The sequence below is a fragment of the Zootoca vivipara genome, chromosome 16 (genome assembly GCF_963506605.1).
Source record: "Zootoca vivipara chromosome 16, rZooViv1.1, whole genome shotgun sequence".
NCBI classification, from domain to species: domain Eukaryota; kingdom Metazoa; phylum Chordata; class Lepidosauria; order Squamata; family Lacertidae; genus Zootoca; species Zootoca vivipara.
Window position 1 is genome coordinate 31132249 of NC_083291.1, and position 18648 is coordinate 31150896.

The 18648-nt window shown below is 47.3% G+C and overlaps 1 protein-coding gene across 1 annotated transcript in view; it reads right to left on the reverse strand.

Moving 5' to 3' along the window:
- LOC118097939 (alpha-2-macroglobulin-like protein 1) overlaps window positions 1–18648 on the reverse strand; it is a 61574-nt gene that overhangs the window by 26584 nt on the left and 16342 nt on the right. Inside the window, exons 9-17 of the mRNA XM_060268973.1 lie at window positions 16927–17053; window positions 12641–12755; window positions 12027–12136; window positions 9243–9404; window positions 7267–7485; window positions 4581–4644; window positions 3308–3453; window positions 2962–3108; window positions 857–1039 (exon numbers count right to left, since the gene is read on the reverse strand). Of these exons, the coding sequence (XP_060124956.1) occupies window positions 857–1039; window positions 2962–3108; window positions 3308–3453; window positions 4581–4644; window positions 7267–7485; window positions 9243–9404; window positions 12027–12136; window positions 12641–12755; window positions 16927–17053 (1273 nt within the window). The remainder of the gene's footprint in view (window positions 1–856; window positions 1040–2961; window positions 3109–3307; window positions 3454–4580; window positions 4645–7266; window positions 7486–9242; window positions 9405–12026; window positions 12137–12640; window positions 12756–16926; window positions 17054–18648) is intronic.

Sequence of the window (18648 nt, forward strand, 5' to 3'; positions counted from 1 at the left end):
TTTTTATTAGGAATTGTAGGTGCAGAGATACAAAGGGAGTACAAAAGACTTTTTATGTACGCGACGACGGCAGCCCAAATACTCCTAGCCCAAAGATGGAAAAAAGACAAAATACCTACAAAAGAAGAGTGAACAACAAAACTGATGGACTGCAGAGGTGGCCAAAATGATTGGAAAAATCAGGGACCAGGACGATAAAAACTTCAATAAAGATTGGGAAACGTTTGTAATACAGTGCTACCTCTACTTACATTCACCTCCGGTTACGTTCCTTCGGGATACGCATGCGGTAAACCCAGAAGTATTTTTCCGGGTTTTACCACACGCGCATGCGCAGAAATGCTCTACCACGCCTCATGCATGCGCAGAACAGGCACCTCCGGTTGCAGAAAGCTCAGGATCTGACCGGAGCTCCTGAACAGATCCCGTCCGCAACCGGAGGTACCACTGTATATTTGAGAGAACACTGTAAACAATTAAAAACATTAGCACGATTGAAATAACAACTTTCAATGTGAAAAGAACTATGGATTTAAATAGAGTAGTATGAGAATTGGGAGGAAGATAGGATATGCAGTGGAAATGTTTATAAGAGGACTCCAGGGAGGGGAGGATGGAAGTCCGTAAATTCAGAGAATTCTACAATTTATTATTATATTTTATGTTTGAATGGGGGGAGGAAGTCCTGCCCATTTTCCTAGAGCAGATTTCAATGGGCCACCCATCAGACGTGGTTTCTTTAAATCTGGGCCATCCCTGGAAAATAGGGGCACTGGGAGGGTCTGTAAGATGCATCTCATGGAAATGAGCAAGGCACCTTTCGGAGAAGCTAAACTCGGGGGCAAATTCTACTCACCTTGAACAAGCTAAAAACATCGGCCTCACTCTGATACCAAGGGGCTACCTTCAGGGCCCTCTTTTGTTTTTGGCTGGGAGCCGGAGGAGGCAGGCAAGGATATGGGTCAAAGTCTTCCAAGCGATAGGGAAATCCTCTTCCAGAAGTTAAATATATGTGGTCGTGACTAAAAAACCCGAACACCTGAAAGCAGAGAGTTGGAAGGGAGGAAACATGTAACTGCATTCAGTGTCAATAAAGCTGAATCATACAGGTTGAGCCCCAGGCCACACGGAAGCCCCTTTTTGTCTGCTGACAAAAGGGAGGCCACAGGGCCAGTTGCCCTGGGTGCAAAATTTGTTTGGGGCGCAAAATTCCAACACACGGTGCTGCCTCAATATAGCCACGTGCTTCCGTCCTTGGGCTCCATTGCAAACGGCTTCTCCATGCAAACTAGGAAGTTACATCTCCAGACAACGGAATGACTCTATGGCTGCGATCTCCTGGGTGATGCGGATGCTTTAAGCAGTTGAATGCGCAGACGTACTCCATCCGTTTCCCTCCCACCCACCCCCCTCTGCACCGCCCCGGGAGCTGGAAACCCACGCTACGCCACTGCGAATCAGCATTTCATTTGTAAATGCAATTGCGCCGCTCAGGCACCGCACTGCATGGAATACAACACTGTATCTCCCTTCTTAATAATGTGCTTGTCAGGCAGCAGAGGAAACCAACCCCCCACGGCAGGTTGCCAGAAATGGACAAGACAAGAGAAAGTCCTTACCATCTGCTTTTATTCAATATTCACTGAGAGTGGCTTGGGAATGTGACCTCTTGGAATAATGGTGTTGCTCCGAGTGAATCTCCACCCCCTCTCACTTCCTCATGAGTTATCTCTACGGGTGCTGGGACATGCCCTCTGCTCTCCTACTTTCAAGGCCCGTCATGTTCTGGGAAGGGGGGTCAGGAATGCTTTCTAAAGACACTGAGTCCTTCAGCTGTTCCCCCTCTGGTCTTCTTCTTCCTCCTCTCCCATTATTTCCCAGCTTTTCCCCTCATCTGCCTCTGAGCTGTGATCTTCCTCGAAGCCCTGTTCTGATTCTGAACTGTCTTCTTCTCTGGAAGGGTCAGGCTGGGGAGGCCGTGTCCACCATTCCTCCTCTGCCCACTCCCTGACAGTGCTGTCAAGCTACACACCACAGTATATCATGGGTAATGCAATTTTAAAAAATGGGAGGTTCTTAGCATGGACTGTATCAAGGAAGGCCTTAAAGATAACGAAAGCATGGAAAGATGGGACGTGGCGAGGAATTGATGGAGGGATGGAAGGAAGGGTTGCTAAAGTGCTACAAAGGCAGAAGGGCTGCTGAGATTCATAACCAAGGCCTCTGCTGTGGCTCGTGACATGGAAGGAAAAAGGCAGAAGCTAAATAATGAAACCAACTATCCATCAGTCAGTCCAGGAGTGCCAACTTGAATAAAATATTGGGGGCAGGAGGGGGAGCCCTGCCCCGCAGAATCGATCACATGACATGGTGGTGCGCACGCACACCATTTGAATCAATGCCCATCAACTTGGGGGAGGGCTGGCCCCCTCAAAAAAATTACAGTGGTACCTCGACTTACGAAGCGATTCGTTCCGCGGCGCTCTTCGTAAGTCGAGGTTTTCGGATGTTGAAGCGCCCATTCTGCGCATGCGCGAAGCGCGATTTTGTGCTTCTGCACATGCACGGACCGTGCGCGCCATTTCTGCGCAGGTGCAAAACACGCATGCGGCGAAAAGACTTCCAGGGTTGTCGACTTCGTAAGTCGAAACCTTCAGAAGTCGAAGCATTTGTAAGTCGAGGTACCACTGAATTGGGTGAAAATTTTATTGGGCATAGTTGCCTCAGCCCCTAGCAGATGGCTCCTATGTGTCAGCCTGAAAATGAAGAGAAAAGAATAGGGCATAGGGAAGGAACACTGATTTAATTAAGCAGCCCCAATGCATCTATGTGGAGTTTGCTGTCTGTTTGTTTGGTTGTGAGTTGCTTTGGGTTGCCCTGGGCAAGATAATGTGACTGACAAATTTAATAAAAAGTAATAAACTAATGATAATAATAACTGAGAAGGATGAGCTTCCTTACTTTATCTGGTGTCAGCGTTTCATTTTCCAACAGGAGGACACTCTTGTCCACAGCACGGAGAGCGCACAGTGCACCGGGGGCAGCCTCTAATTGCAGATCAACTTTTGATCCTGGAAGCTCCTCTTCTGCAGAGAAGTCCAAAGCCACCTGTGGAAGGATGCGAACAAAACAGGAATGGTCAGCTAGGAAACCTGCGGCGACGAGAGTGGATAACAGGCAGCATCAGGGCAAGAATGTCACAGAGGATGGCGGAGAAAGAGCGAGTACGGTATTGTGAACAGCAAAAAGGATCTGAAGATTTGCAGGACGCAGGGTCTCACCCTGCCCCACTTGCTTCCTTACCAACCTTATGTTTGAAGCACTTCTGTATCTCGAACTGATCCATGTCGGCCGCCACCTCGCCATCCAGAAACACAGTGTACAGCAGCAGCCTGACTGTGGGTGCCAGGTCAGAGCTGGTAGACAAGGTGAGGGAGAAGGTGCCTTTCAGAGCTGGATCAGGGGAAAGGGAGGGTGATGGGAAGGGGGGGTTAGAGAGAGAGCATTCATGTGTTACAACATGAGAAAACAACATCCCTTTTGCTAGATGGTGGTAAAGCAAAGAAAATCAAGAAGACCCACCCCAAAACGCAGCCAGCCCACCTGTGCATTGCAGAAGTATTCTAGCCCTCATGTCTTCTACTTAATAACTGATTTATTGCCGATAACAAATTCCATTCTGCACTACACAGCAAGTTCTTTTTTAAAAAAAAACAAAATTCTGCTTCCATCTCGTTAGGTCTGTCTATCAGTCCACTACGGTAATTCGCCTTACTTGGAAGACACTGACTGTGGCTCTTATGCCAACAAGCACTTTAGAATGAAATTCATGTCATTCAAGAGATTTAAATCTGCTCAGCGTCGAGAAGTTGTGCCCAGGATATGTATGTGTGTGCGTGTGCGTGCATGCACACACATCGGATGTGCATTGACTCCTGACAAATCCTGAATGTTGGGGCTGTCAAAAACAGGGGAGGACGGTAGCCAGGCAATCACCTGTTTAATCTGGGCTTTAAACCCTAAGGGTTGTATTCAATTAACTTTTACATCCATTGCAATCAAGGGCTATGACTAACTTAGGTCCATTCATTTCAGTGGGTAAAAGTTAGTTGCATGCAACCCTCATGAAGCACGCGGTTCGCAGGGGAAGCAGATGGTGTAGGTGAGAGTCTCCCACTTGTGGTAACTGCATTATGGTTTCACATCTGAATTATGGTTTCACATCTGAATCAAACTAGGGGTCGTGGTGGAAGGCCCCCAGTTCAGATTGGGCCCGATCTGAGGTGCTGAACCAGATGCGGAGACAGACAGCTGGGTAATGAAAGCCGAGTGGTTAATACATTTTGAAAGTTTCCTCTTTTGAAGTCGAACGTGACTGTGCTAGGATTGCTTGGTGATGGTCCACCAGGCACGGTGGTGTCTCCAATTGGTTCAACACTCTCATACCATGTCCTGGGTGCTACTAAAGTTTGTGGCCATCTCCTCATTCTTGAAAGACACACCAGACTACACAGATTAGGCCCACCAAGCATTATCAGCTTGGCCAAGTGTGGTACTTCTCTGATAGATCTCTCACTTACTCTCATCCTGGCCAACAGGAACGGTCTTCTGTCCACTGGAGACAAGCTTCCCTTTGGACACAATCTGCAGGAAGATGGTTTGTTAGGCCAGGGGCAAAAGGAAAAGCCTCCCCACCCTCTTTGGTACTAGGAATGCAGGAAAGAGAGAGAGAAATGTGGGACATGGAGCACCCTGCAGAGAAGGCTTATAGCTTAATAGAAACCTCACTTGCTACTTCCGAATGTTGCAAAAGGGGGCTGATATATACTCGGAGTCGAGAGTGAATTTCATGCTCTTTATTCAGCTCATATTCATCAAGGAGAAGAAGAGAAGACGAATAGCTTTTTTCCCAAAACCATCTGCTTATATACATTATTTACACAATGGGCCTTGCGTGATTGGCTACTTCAGGGCTACACCTGTGGGCCAATTATATTGTGGATTGACTTCTGCCTGCAGCCTGATTGGCTGCTCCTACAGGCCAATCAGGTAGCAGATTCACTTCTGCCAGCCGCCTGATTGGCTGCTCCAGCAGGCCAATCAGGTTGCGGATTCACTTCCACCTGGAGTTGGATTGGGTAGCTCCCGCTGATTCTGAATCCTATTGTTCTAGGATTCAGCTCAGTACATAACAGGGGCAATGACCAGGAAAGCCTGCAGCTCCCTGTCTTCTGCGCACTAGGCACAACAGCAACTGTTGCGTGTGAAGCCCTTCACTTTAATCTGAGATCTCAGCAAAGCTTTCCACGCAACAAGCCACTGATGGAATAAACCACTGAGGCTGATCTATCTCAGCTCAGCTTCTGCCCTATCTCTGCTGATGGCCGGACAACCCATACAGGAGCCGCAAAGGCCACTGAAAGGTCCCTGCTGTTTGGATCCAAACAGATTCACAATGAGCGAGAGAAAGAGAAATACCAGTACACTGTGAAACACAAATACTATTCTCGATTCTGCCCTTTTCCATCTTCTTGTTATTTTATACCATTTTCATTTTTCCGTTTCAACTGTTTCTATTGTGTTGTCCTCACTAATCATTTAATTGTACTTCCAATTTTTCCCTCGGCTTTCCTCTTGCACTCCCCTTTGCTTTTGCATGTACCCATTATTCCTCCATATATGCCATTCATTCTTTTCTCTCACACACAGTTCTCCACTGTCCACAAAGAATGAGAAGGGGGTGGCCCAGCTACAGCCCAGTCCATGTTGTTGTTGTTTAGTCATGTCCGACTCTTCGTGACCCCATGGACCAGAGCATGCCAGGCACTCCTGTCTTCCACTGCCTCCCACAGTTTGGTCAAACTCATGTTGGTAGCTTCGAGAACACTGTCCAACCATCTCATCCTCTGTCGTCCCTTTCTCCTTGTTCCCTCAATCTTTCACAACATCAGGGTCTCTTCTCATGAGGTGGCCAAAGTATTGGAGCCTCAGCTTCAGGATCTGTCCTTCCAGTGAGCACTCAGGGCCGATTTCCTTAAGAATGGATAGGTTTGATCTTCTCACAGTCCATGGGACTCCCAAGAGTCTCCTCCAGCACCATAATTCAAAAGCATCAATTCTTCAGCGATCAGCCTTTTTTATGATCCAGCTCTCACTTCCATACATCACTACACTGGGAAAACCATAGCTTTAACTATACGGACCTTTGTCGGCAAGGTGATGTCTCTGCTTTTTAAGATGCATACCCTCAGTCTAATTTCATGTAGGTGGCAAGGAGAGGGGCAGGAGAGAAAGAGAGAGAAAGAAGGAGAGGTATACCTCACCAGCGGCAGAGCATATGCCCGTGCTGCCGGAGACATGCAGGCATGGAGGGCACCCTCCCGTGTGCCACAGTCCAGGGGAGGAGAAGAGTGGGGACAAGTAACGCCGCACCTCTCTCTCTTCTCCATCTTCCTTTCATCGTGTGAACTGCCGGACTGCTGGCTTGCAGTCACTGGGATTATTCCCCCATATGGGGTAGATCCACATGTACATATTTGTAACTAAGTCTGCCTTCAGGAAACCAACTGTGAACCACTGTAAGTAAACTTCTTTTGTTGACTTTAAATAAGATGGTGGCGTCTTTATTCTTTTAAGAGGGATCCAAGGGAACTTACCAGGAACATACAATTAAATCTGAGACAGACTGAATTGTATAATAGTCAGAGGCTCACACGAGCCTGCAACCAGCTACCTGCTGTGCTGTGTAAAGGGGAATGCACTCTGCTAAGTAAAGGTACTTGCTAACACAAGTTAGGAAGGATATTAATAAACGTTACATGCGTTCTCCTGTCACCATTAACATTCCCACACACACACACCCTGGGTCAGGCGTGACCTGGGGGCAGAGCTACTGCCAGGCACGACTGCCGCAGCCTAGGCGCAGCTCCTTCTTACGTGGAGCCAGACTCCAATGAAGGAGCCTGCTGGGGAGGTGCCTGTTTGTGCCCCCTCACAAAATTGCTCCCAGGGCCACGGCCCCCCTCTACTATGCCCCTGTACCTCATTCACAGACTCCCATGGGAGGTGATGGACTCTCCTTCCCTGGAGGTTTTTAAACAGAGGTTTGATGGCCATCTGTCATGGATGCTTTAGCTGAGATTCCTGCATTGTAGGGGGTTGGATTAGACCCTTGGGGTCCCTTCCAACTCTAAGATTCTATGATTCACTGTTGGCTCTAGCCCCCAAATAATATAGTCCTCGGCTATCCCTACACTAGATGCTCACCAAATAATAGAAGTCTACATGGTCAGCATCAGGGCCCAATTCTTTCCGGTCTATGATGTAATCCACCAGGACTTCCTGGTCTTTTCCACAGGGCAGCTTTTCCTCCACATGCTGTATCTCCAGGAAACTATTGCTCTCAGAGTAGAAGGGCTTCAGCCACTTGTAACTTTCAGATTCCGACATCTCACTGCCGGTCACATTCTCAAGGGTGTATCTACCCTATGGAGCAAAAAGAAAACAGCAAGCATCACAATTAAATTAGGGTGTTTGGGGTGACAATCAACAGGAGACCACTGGGTGGCAATACAAGGCATGCGAACCTAACATTAGGACACAGTATATACTATACAGTACATGTAAACCAGTCTTCACATCTTTGTAACTGTCATGGCTCCCAGCTAAGAATCATGGGAACCGCAGCGAAGAAAGTAACAATCTCTTCAAGGACTTTTTATTGCGGCGATTTGTGCTTGCAATGGTACTGAGGTAGTTCTACACGATCCTGCTTTCAATATTGTCTGTGCCTGGCCACTGTTTTGGGGCAGACATGCTGCTTTGTTTCCAACTACAACACACTCCTTAGCTCCCTATGAAAATCCTGTAACTATAAAAAAGTTAAAGGTAAAAGACACCCCCCCCCAAGACAGTTAAGTCCAGTCAAAGGTGACTATGAGGTTGTGGTGCTCATCTCGCTTTCAGGCCAAGGGAGCTGGCGTTTGTCCACAGACAGCTTTCCGGGTCATGAGGCCAGCATAACTAAACCACTTCTGGTGCAACAAAACACCATGACGGAAACCAGAGCGCATGGAAACGCCGTTTACCTTCCCGCTGCAGCGGTACCTATTTATCTACTTGCACTGGCATGCTTTTGAACTGCCAGGTTGGCAGGAGCTGGGACAGAGCAATGGGAGCTCACTCCGTTGCAGGGATTTGAACCGCCGACCTTCCGATCGGCAAGCGCAAGAGGCTTCGTGGTTTAGACCACAGCGCCACCCATGTCCCACTAACTATATAAACCGCAAATGCTCCCATGCTCAAGAAATTGGTCAATTGCCTACCCTGGATGGGGTTGTACTCTGCCCGAGGGAGCAGATTTACTGCGGTGCTTCTGGATCCAGCTTTGTCACGGAAAGTTCAGGTACCATGGCTAGAACAGGGGTGCCCCAAGGCATTCAAGATTCTACTGCTGGTAAATGAAACCATTAAAAGCTTGGAACCAGTTTCCCTGTGAGATCATCCTGTTTCATATATGTTCACTCAGCTGCTGTGATCTGTGCAACTGGCATAGTTACATGTGCCACACAGTATTCATGCCACATTTGCAAAACACCAACCTTTTAGTGTGGGAGCACTAGCTAGACTGGTGACTGGGAGCAGCCACCGAGACCACATAACACCGGTCTTGAAAGACCTACATTGGCTCCCAGTACATTTCCGAGCACAATTCAAAGTTTTGGTGCTGACCTTTAAAGCCCTAAACGGCCTCGGTCCAGTATGCCCGAAGGAGCGTCTCCACCCCCATCGTTCAGCCCGGACACTGAGGTCCAGTACCGAGGGCCTTCTGGCGGTTCCCTCGCTGCGAGAAGCCAAGTTACAGGGAACCAGGCAAAGGGGCTTCTCGGTAGTGGCACCCGCCCTGTAGAACGCCCTCCCATCGGAGGTCAAGGAGATAAACAACTACCAGACTTTTAGAGGACATCTGAAGGCAGCCCTGTTTAGGGAAGCTTTTAATGTTCAATAGATTATTGTATTTATGGGCGGGGTATAAATAATAAATTATGATGATGATGATGAACTCCCTGCTTATTGACATCACAGAATAAGCAGAAGTGTGGACAAGCCCTAAGTTGCAGAAGTACAAAAAAAAAAACCGTAGGAAAAGCAACTCTAAGGAAGGTGGGAGGAAATGCACAGGAAAAAAGCACCTCCTCCTCAACCCACCTCTTCCTTAAGACGTGTCCAAATATTTAACTCACCCTTAAGGAAACCATGTCGTGCCACTTTGTTGTGTCCAGAGAGAAGGAGACTTCACCATTCTCATCTGTGACATAGGAAGTGGTTGTCTCCACATCATCAACGTCAACTGTGAGATAGAGAGTCCAGTTCTTGACAGGCACACCACTGACTGAAGCCTTCATCTGCATGAATAAAAGGGAAATAAGCCAACCGCCTAACTTCTTTACAGCCAACTGCTCTCGCACACAAAATATATATATATATATACAGTATGCTGAAGGGTTTGTTCACTCCTGTGGGCAAGAGCTCACAGCAACACTACAGTGGTGCCTCGCAAGACGAATTTAACTCGTTCCGTGAGTCAATTCGTTTTGCAAAAAAAAATGTCTTGTGAATCGTGGTTTCCCATAGGAACGCACTGAAATTTCTTTTTTTGCCCATAGGAACACATTAATTAAATTTCAATGCGTTCCTATGGGAAACCGTGATTCGCAAGACGAATTTTTCGCAAAACGAATTCGTCTTGTGAGTCACCATCAAATCGCAAGACACATTCGCCTTGCGAATAATTCGTCTTGCAGGGCATTCGTCTTGCGAGGTACCACTGTATTCAGATATTGCCCCTCGATGTCTAAGGATAAGGAGAGGGACTGAGCTATCTCGGGGTATGAATGCTCTCCTCCAGGTATTCTCTCTGTCTGTCTGCCATGGACTGTAAGAGTTCTGACTGTCATTTCTGCTGCCAGCAGAGGCAGTTCTAGGGCAGTGCAACCAGTGTAGCTGCAAGGGGCATCCCACCAATGCTATAGGGCAGGGGGTGCTGAATTTTAGCATGGTACAGGGCACCACTGAAATCTGAAAGCCCAAATTCTGCCACTGCTGCTAGCCCTCTTCCCTGTTCTGCTTCCCTACCGCAACATACTGTTGTATGAAGGAAGAGGCATCATGTGTGGCTGATTCACACATTTATTTTGGAGTTTGTAAAGCCTGAGTGTTGTAAAGTCTGACATTACTACCTTGTTTTCATGCAGAGTGCTGTTTATATCAAATAGTTCCTCCCCGTGAAGAATTAAAGAAGATAATGGGGCCCTTTACATGCCCAGCTGTCTTTTGACAACAACAAAATGTCGCTGTTTTTTGTGTTGAATATATGCTATATGGTAATTTATGGACCTAATGGGTGACTAAAGCATAGCTGTCAAGTCTCCCGTTTTCCACGGGAAACCCCCGGATTTAAATCCGTTTCCCGCTGTTATCCCAAACTGAAAAATATCCCGTAAATCCCCCGGATTTGCAGCTTCTGCCGGCGCCAGCGGCCATGTCCCGGCTCCCAGCTGGCTGCTCGCTCACTTGGCTTCGGAAATTGCCTCTGTGCATGCCCGAGCATGCGCAGAAGCGATTTCTGGTGCCCAGACATGTGGACACGGGCAGCCTGGCACCGGAAGTCGCTTCTGCGCATGTCCAGACATGTGTACAAGTGACTTCTGGTGCCATGCCGCCGCTGATCCTTTATTTTCCCTTATTTTCCTATCTGGAAGTTGACGCCTATGGACTAAAGCCATTTGCACATAACAAAATATGTATTTTATCAAAGTACATCCAGGGTTTTTTTCTTTAAATGTTTTTGGGGGGCCCAATAGAGTGGGGCCCTAAGCTATAGCTTGTTTCGCTTATACGTAAATCCGGCACTGGTTACAGTGGAGAAATGGCTCAGTGTGTCTGGCTGTTAACAAAAAGGTTGTTCAAGTACATCCCAGGATTCCCGCAGTGCAGGGGATTGACTTAGACAACCCTCAGGGTCCCTTCCAGGGCTTTTTTTCCAGCCAGAACTCACTAGAACTCAGTTCCGGCACCTCTCACATGGGTGCCATTGCCATTAAAGTCGTACCTTGGATCCCGAACACCTTGCAACTCAAACATTTTGGCTTGAGAATGTTTTTTGGAACCCAAATGTCTGACATGGCTTCCGCAGCTTCCAATTGAGTGCAGGAAGCTACTGCAGCCAATCAGAAGTTTGCACCTTGGTTTTCGAACGTTATTGGAAGTCGGACGGACTTCCGGAATGGATTCCGTTCGAGAACCAAGGTACGATTGTATAAGAAAAAAAGGGGAACATTCATAGTGAGTTCCAGCACCTCTTTTTCTAGAAAAATAGCACTGGTCCCTTCCAACTCTACAGTTCTATGGTTCTAAGATACTTCATCAGAGAGAGGCTGCTTTTCAATGTATTTTCTGGGAAGGTAAACTTTCATAGGAGGGCTATGTCACAAAAAGGTATTGTTTCAGTGCCTACTTCAAAAAGTACAGTCATACCTCGGTTTAAGTACACCTTGGTTTGAGTATTTTCAGTTTAAGTACTCCGCAGACCTGTCTGGAACGGATTAATCCACTTTCCATTACTTTCAATGGGAAAGTTCGCTTCAGGTTAACTACGCTTCAGATTAAGTACAGACTTCCAGAACCAATTACACTCATACTTCGGGTTAAGTACGCTTAAGGTTGAGTACTCCGCGGACCCGAGTGGAACAGATTAATCCACTTTCCATTACTTTCAATGGGAAAGTTCGCTTCAGGTTAACTACGCTTCAGTTTAAGTACTCCACGGACCATCTGGAACGGATTAATCCACTTTCCATTACTTTCAATGGGAAAGTTCGCTTCAGGTTAAGTACACTTCAGGTTAAGTACACTTCAGGTTAAGTACAGACTTCCGGAACCAATTGTGTTTGTAAACCGAGGTACCACTGTAAGAGCAAATCTATCCTAAAGACTTCTGTTATTAAACAGAAAGAATAGGATGTTACCTCTCCCATGTATGGGAAACCTTGTTTGTAGAATGAATTGAGTTTGCTAAACTCCACATTGACTTGCTTGACGGCAATAGGCAAGTTGCCCTGTCCTGCCTGAGTGACTCCTGCATAGAGAACAGAACAGACAGGTTGGTTTAGTACAGCAACTGGAATGCTACAAAAAGGACAGCGCTAGGTTTGAAATTTCAGCAAAAGTTCTAGACACATTGTTAACTAGACCTTACACAAAACTACAAGGACATCACTCTCATGAGCATGTCTACATGGAGGCTTCCAGCACTTCCAAGTTCTCTTAAACAAAAACTGGTGTCACAGCTCACTGAGTTAGATATAACTACTTGTGAGAAATGCCATTTCTCTTGTGGAAACTGTACCACCAGGACACAGTTTGTTGTGTGAGCTGCAGAGGATCCCTAGGTATCGGCAAAGCAGGTGACGTGTGTCTTGAAAAATCAGATGAAATGCAGGAATGAACCCAAGCCCTGAAAACAGTTGACTGGAAAAAATCAGAAAGGCAAGGCAATCAAACCAAACTTTCGAGGGTGGGGTGGACTGATTTGCCAAAGGTGAAAACAGAATGCTCCCATTTCTTGTTATTTCCTTTGTACCTGTTCCTTTCTCCTCCAGTTCTGCCTCAAATTCGACATACTTCCTATAGCCGTTGTGGGAAAGATTTAAATCAGACCCATTGATAGTAAAATGAGCAAAGCCAGTCTCATCTGTCTGGAGATAGAAATAAAAGAAAGTACATTAGAGACTTCCTGTTTGTCTGCCGTGGCGAAAGGCTGCGTCCATTACATCCATTACATTTTGTGCGGAGTTCGAGGATAAAATGGGAGTAATTATACTTCCAAACCCCCACCCCAGGGCCGGGGGAGGCATCTCCACCTGCTTATCGCCCAACACCTGCTGCCCATCCGGAAGGAAGAGGGGGCAGGGGGCGCTGGCTGCAATGTACCGCGCATTGTTGGAAACTTTCCAAAGTGAGGGTCGCCGAAGAGAAATGTTGGATCACAGCAAGAAGATAAAGAAAATAAAGAAGAAAAACTGATTTCGCACAGAACTACATAGGACTAATCCGCTTGCAAAATGAATTCAGAGGCTGTTAAAAATAAGTGAAGGCTCAACATTGGGAATGTTTTATTGGGAATACCTGGATTATTTAAGGAATGCAGCGCAATGTGAGATCATCACTCCCTGGACTTCAGAGCATGGGAACTCACCCAAAGATACAAAAAAATGGGTGTATCTATATATATAAATGTAAACTGGGGGTGTGTGTTCATCTCCAATGTTCAACAAAACTGCTTGACCGATTGCGTTCAAATTTTGACACAAACTCAAATGTGACTTACGAGAGCGAGCCCATACCATTTTCAAAGACAAATGTCACACCCAGGCCAGGTAAAACCACGTGTTCCAGAACCCAAAACCACGTGTTCCAGAACCCACAAATCAGGCGAAAGTGCATGGCTGGGAGCACAGGAGAGGTTGCAAAACAGCGCCCTCTAGCGACGGCTACACTGGTACTGCACCTAGGAAAACTTACATCTCCACAGCATCTCAGCTCAGCTTTCCAGACTGGGCTGAGTGGAGGTGGGGGCTTGCCTGGTTGGGGGGTGGGGGGAGGAGGGGTGGGATAGGTCATGGGTCGGGACAGGGTGGGGCCAATCACAGGGATGAGCCGGGATGGGGGGAGGAGGGGCCAGGATGGGTCATGGGTCAGGACAGGGTGGGGGGAGTCATAGGGATGTGCCTGTGAAAACAGAACACGTAAAAACAGGGGGACTCTGAAGGTGAGGGGAGTCTGAAGGGGGACTCTGAGGCTCCAATTAACAGACTGAGCCACAGCAATGCGTGGCAGGGCCAACTAGTTGTATGACAATTAGAAATAGTGATGGGATATAAATGCAACACAAGAAAATAAATAAAGTCGCCCTCCCTGGTTGTCTGCAGCCAGGGTAACATCCCATAAGACATCATGCAGTAAAACCTGGTTGCTTTGTTTCTAGATCTGGTGTGCCTTAGCCTTGCACCTTGTTTTTCAAACTTGTACTAGCCACGCAAAACAAGAAGCACGAATCAGGCTCTGTTGTGGAAAATGCTCATTTGCCCCGAAAGCAGCAGCTGTGCCTCTTGTTCTCGCCACATCCGCCTGACCCAAGGCAGACAGTACTGCAGGGGAGCATCATGATGCAATGATGATGACACGTCAAGGCATACATTTTCTTAACTAGACGTTATAGCAGGAGGAGGAGGAGGGTGGGCAGAGAAGAGATGCACAACCTGGCTTCCGATTCGTCGCGCTGGTGAAGTTGGACGCAGGGACTTCGTGCTCCGAAGTCCCTGGCTTCGTGGAGGGGGGGGGAAGTCCGCAGAGCGAGCGGACTCCCCGAAAAAACACCGGGTAGAGAGTCCCGGTGACATAGTGCCCAGCTGTTTGCTCCGGACGCGAATCCTCTGCTGCCCGAGAGCTCAGTAGAGCAATCGAGAGCCAGCGGAGTGGAGTCGCGGGAGCCATTTTTGGGTTTCATCTTACCTCCTTGAAGTGAAGCTCCGAGTCCTCAGCCTGCAAGCGGCGGATTCTTCCAAGGAAATAAAAGACTTCTTCAAAGTAAGTCAAATCTCCATTCGGATCTTAAAATTTTTAAATTTGAAGATAGGAAGAGATTCTAAAGTAACGGAAGCCGATCTCTTCCAAATGGACAATCGGGAGGCGCATTAAATATTCCCAAGCCGAAAAGGGAAAACTTCTTTCAAGATTGCGGACCCGAGAGAAAGAAAGACTTTTCCAAACCTCCCCAGCCCCCGGTGTCGTTGCCCCTTGAGGTTCAGCAGCAACAAGGGGGAGGACGCTTTGACAGCTGTCAAAAGCTGTCAAATTGTTATAGGACTAAGAAAGACGATTTTATTCCTGTGAATTGGAAAAATTGATTCAAAAGGATTTAAAAGGATTTAAGTGGACTGTAAATTTGAAATCTGATGAGGTTAAAGACAAAGGATAAGAACAGCCAAGATGGAGCCGACAACGTGATAGAGAGGAATTTTCCAGTACCCTTCTGCCCTTATCTCTGGTCTGCCTGTGGTCAAGTGAACTATGAAAACAAAATTCTCTCGAGCTTTCCAGGAGGCTGTGCTGGGCTATCTACAAACATGGGAAGATATCTACAAGGAAAGGCAATGCTTCAATCCAACAGAAAAGGAGAATGAGGTGCAAGAGCAAGATTTAGAGGACAATTTTGATTATGAGATTGTGTGTGAGGAGCAACAATTTGAGGACAATTTGGAGACTGATTCAGACCATAAAAAATATGTGTTGGATGATGAAAAACAAAGATCAGAACAAAGAGATGAGGCCGACAAGGAGAAGCAAAGTGAAGAGAAGATTGATGGAAGTGAAAATCCTGGAGAGACTGAAATGTTGAATGGTGTTAGTGAAGGGAGGGAAAGGCAGAAAGAGGGAGGAGCAGAGGTCTGGAAGTGGATGTGGGAAAGAATTGGTGTGGGGTAAAAATTTTAGTTTAAGGTATTTTTTTTTTGTTTATGAACAACGGTGTCGGAATCTTGGCCTGTTAAAGGATATGCTGATCCAATTGGGAGGAGGGACATTGGGGGGGGAGGAGAGATTTTTATAGTTTAAGGTTAAGAGCTTTCTGGAGAGAGTAAAAAGAATGGCTGAGGAAATATGCTTAGAGTTTGTTTTTGAATAATTTTGGTGATCAGGAGGTGTTTGGGTGGAAAACTGCCTGTCTCCCCCTTCTTACTCTTGGTACCCAGTGGCAGGGGGTGCCTTGAGGGGAGAGGGAAGGGTGGAGGGAAACCCAGACACAAAAATGGAACCTTTTGACTGCTGGACTCCTCGGGCTACCCCAGTGGCAGGGGGGAGCTCAGAGGGGGACAGCATGAAGAAGGAGGAGGATTGTGTTAATATTATAAGAATAAGATTCTGAATTGGATTAGAAAACCCGCCATAACTATGTAAAGAGGTTGGGAAATCCAGGAGGAGGAGAGTCGTGGAAGCCATTAATATTTTTCCTTTTTCCTTTTTTTTTCTTTCCTTTTTTTCCCCTTTTTATATTTTTGCTTTTTTTTCCTTTTTTCCTTGTTTTTCTTTTTTCCAGTACAGTGAAGAAATAGCTGGGGGATAAGCCAATCCCCAGAGATCCTCCGCCTTTGTCCTCTCAGTGGCAGGGGGGGGGATGAGGGGGGAGGAAGGAGGGGGGAGGTCAAACCCAGCTTAAAATGGACCCCTTTGTTCCCCAATACCCATGGGTCTCACTGGTGGCAGAGGTGGGCTTGTGGGTGGAGGGAAAATGAAGGGACAGAGTTTATGTTGTATACTTTGTATGTGTTTTCTTTTTCTAAAAATTATTTTTTTAAAAAAAAGAGATGCACAACCTGGCATTTCTGGTAATGGGTAAAGCTATCCTTAGTAGGTATTATTATTATTACGTATTAAATTAAATTAAATTTCTATACTGTACTGCACTTCATCCGAGGATCACAGGGCGGTTTACAATTTACAATATGTAATACGTAAGCTGCATTAATCATGGTCCTCACCTTCAGAAATAGCATCTTGCATCTGTTACAGAATCATAGGATTAGGGGTGTGAACCACACCTAGCAAAATAGGGACTATTTTTGTATGAGGAGCACTGAATGCTCACTACCAAAGGGACAAAATAAGATACTGAGGCATTCTCCCTATAGATCAATCTGGCACAATGCTGGGTGTTTCCGCTCCTCTCCATCCACCTTCTTCGTGGACGTAGAGAAATGGAAGGCGAGCACAACAGGATGAGGCCTCCAGTCTCTGAACCAAAGGGTAGGGGCAGATAACGCATCCTAGCCTCCCTTCTGTCCAAAGACAGCCCCCTCCCATTTATCTCACCTGGGCTGTGTACTCATGTGCAATTTCTGATAATGTTTCATTTGTATTACGCCAAAGATAATAAAACGATAATCCTCTAGTGAAGCGGAGCTGCACATTTCCTTGAACACGCTTCCCATATGTGTACCTAAGGCACAGGTGACAGAGGAGAGAGGGAGTGGGGGGAGATGGGGAGAGAGAGAGAGAGAAAAAAAAAAACACAGATGAAAAAGTATGTTTTAGTTTCCCACACATCCCCTCCACGTAGCCCCGGGTGCTAGCAAACTACGCTACGCCACTAATTATCACTACCAGCAGAGAGGTTGTTCTCCATTGTTAATTCCCTTTTTATATGTGCTGACCACAGGAGAGAGCCAGCTTTGATCTCAGAGCACTCAGCTCATGTGGAATGATAGCAAGTACATAGAGCACCCCATAGGAACTCAAAGTGGCTGCCCCAGAAAATGTCCGAGAATTTTCTGTGGCACACTGAAGTCCATTCTCAATGTGCAGAGAAGGATTCCCTGAAAGACAATTTGGTGTGCGGAAGGGTTCCCTGAATGTAGAAAGCTAGGGGATGAGCATTAATGCAAATGAACAGCTGCTTCCATAAACAGCATGAAGTGAGCCAAAACAACCACTTTAATACAGAGGGGGGAATATTGGAAGTTTGGGCTCCATACCACATAATTTTATTTTCATTTTTAGAGGTACAAAAATGAGGATGAGAGGGGAGAAATTTATATTGGTTCTACTCTGATTTAACAGCCATAGTTTTACCCTCTCTCCAAAAATAAATGCCTGAAAATCATAATCAATGCGTTCCTGTGGGCTCCGAGGGACTGGCAGCAGCGGCAGCACTTGCTCTCTGGGCTCGGGGAAGGCAGGCAGGCAGGTGGTTCCTATCGGCTCCGGGGCTGTTGCTGCCTGCCTGCCTGCCTGCCTGCCTTCCCCGAGCCAAGAGAGCAAGTGCTGCCGCCGATGCCAGCTGTGTGCGAGGTGGCAGGGGGGAGAAGCGGAGAATAAGGATCCTTATTCTCCGCTTCTCTCCCCCCCCCCCCCCCGCCGCCATGCCGCAGACACCCGGGAGCATCGGACAGGGCTTCGGAGAAGCGCTTCTCCGATCCCCCGTCCGATGCCTTTCCCAGCTTGGGGGGGGGGGAGAAGCGGAGAGTAAAGATCCCTTCCTCTCCACTTCTCTTCTCCCCCCCCAACGCCTCCACAGAGCAGACATCGGACGGGGAATCGGAGAATGATCCCTTGTCACCGCCTGCCTTGTCAAGCCCCGACAAGCAGCACCCGCCGCGCTTCGGCTCCGTCCTCCAGTGCCGAAGCACGGCGGGCGCTGCTTACTGGGGCTTGACAAGGCAGGTGACGACAAACCCGGGGGAACCAGCTGTAGCGTGGAAAGAAGGCAAAGGAAGATCAGCTGTCAGCTTCCCGCACTGACAGCTGATCTTCCTTTGCCTCCTTCCCACGCTACATTCTATGGCCCCACTTCACAAGACAAAGCGGCGGCCATAGAAAACCTCGTCATCTTGCAAGTCACTCGCGCAGCGCAAAACACTTTCGTTTTGTGAGTTTTTTGTTGTGTGAGGCATTCGTCTTGCGAGGTACCACTGTATCTGAAGAAGTGTGCATGCACACAAACAGTACTTCTGTCTTGTCAGGATTCAACCTCAATCTGTTAGCCGCCATCCATCCTCCAACCGCCTCCAGGCACTCACACAGGACCTTCACCGC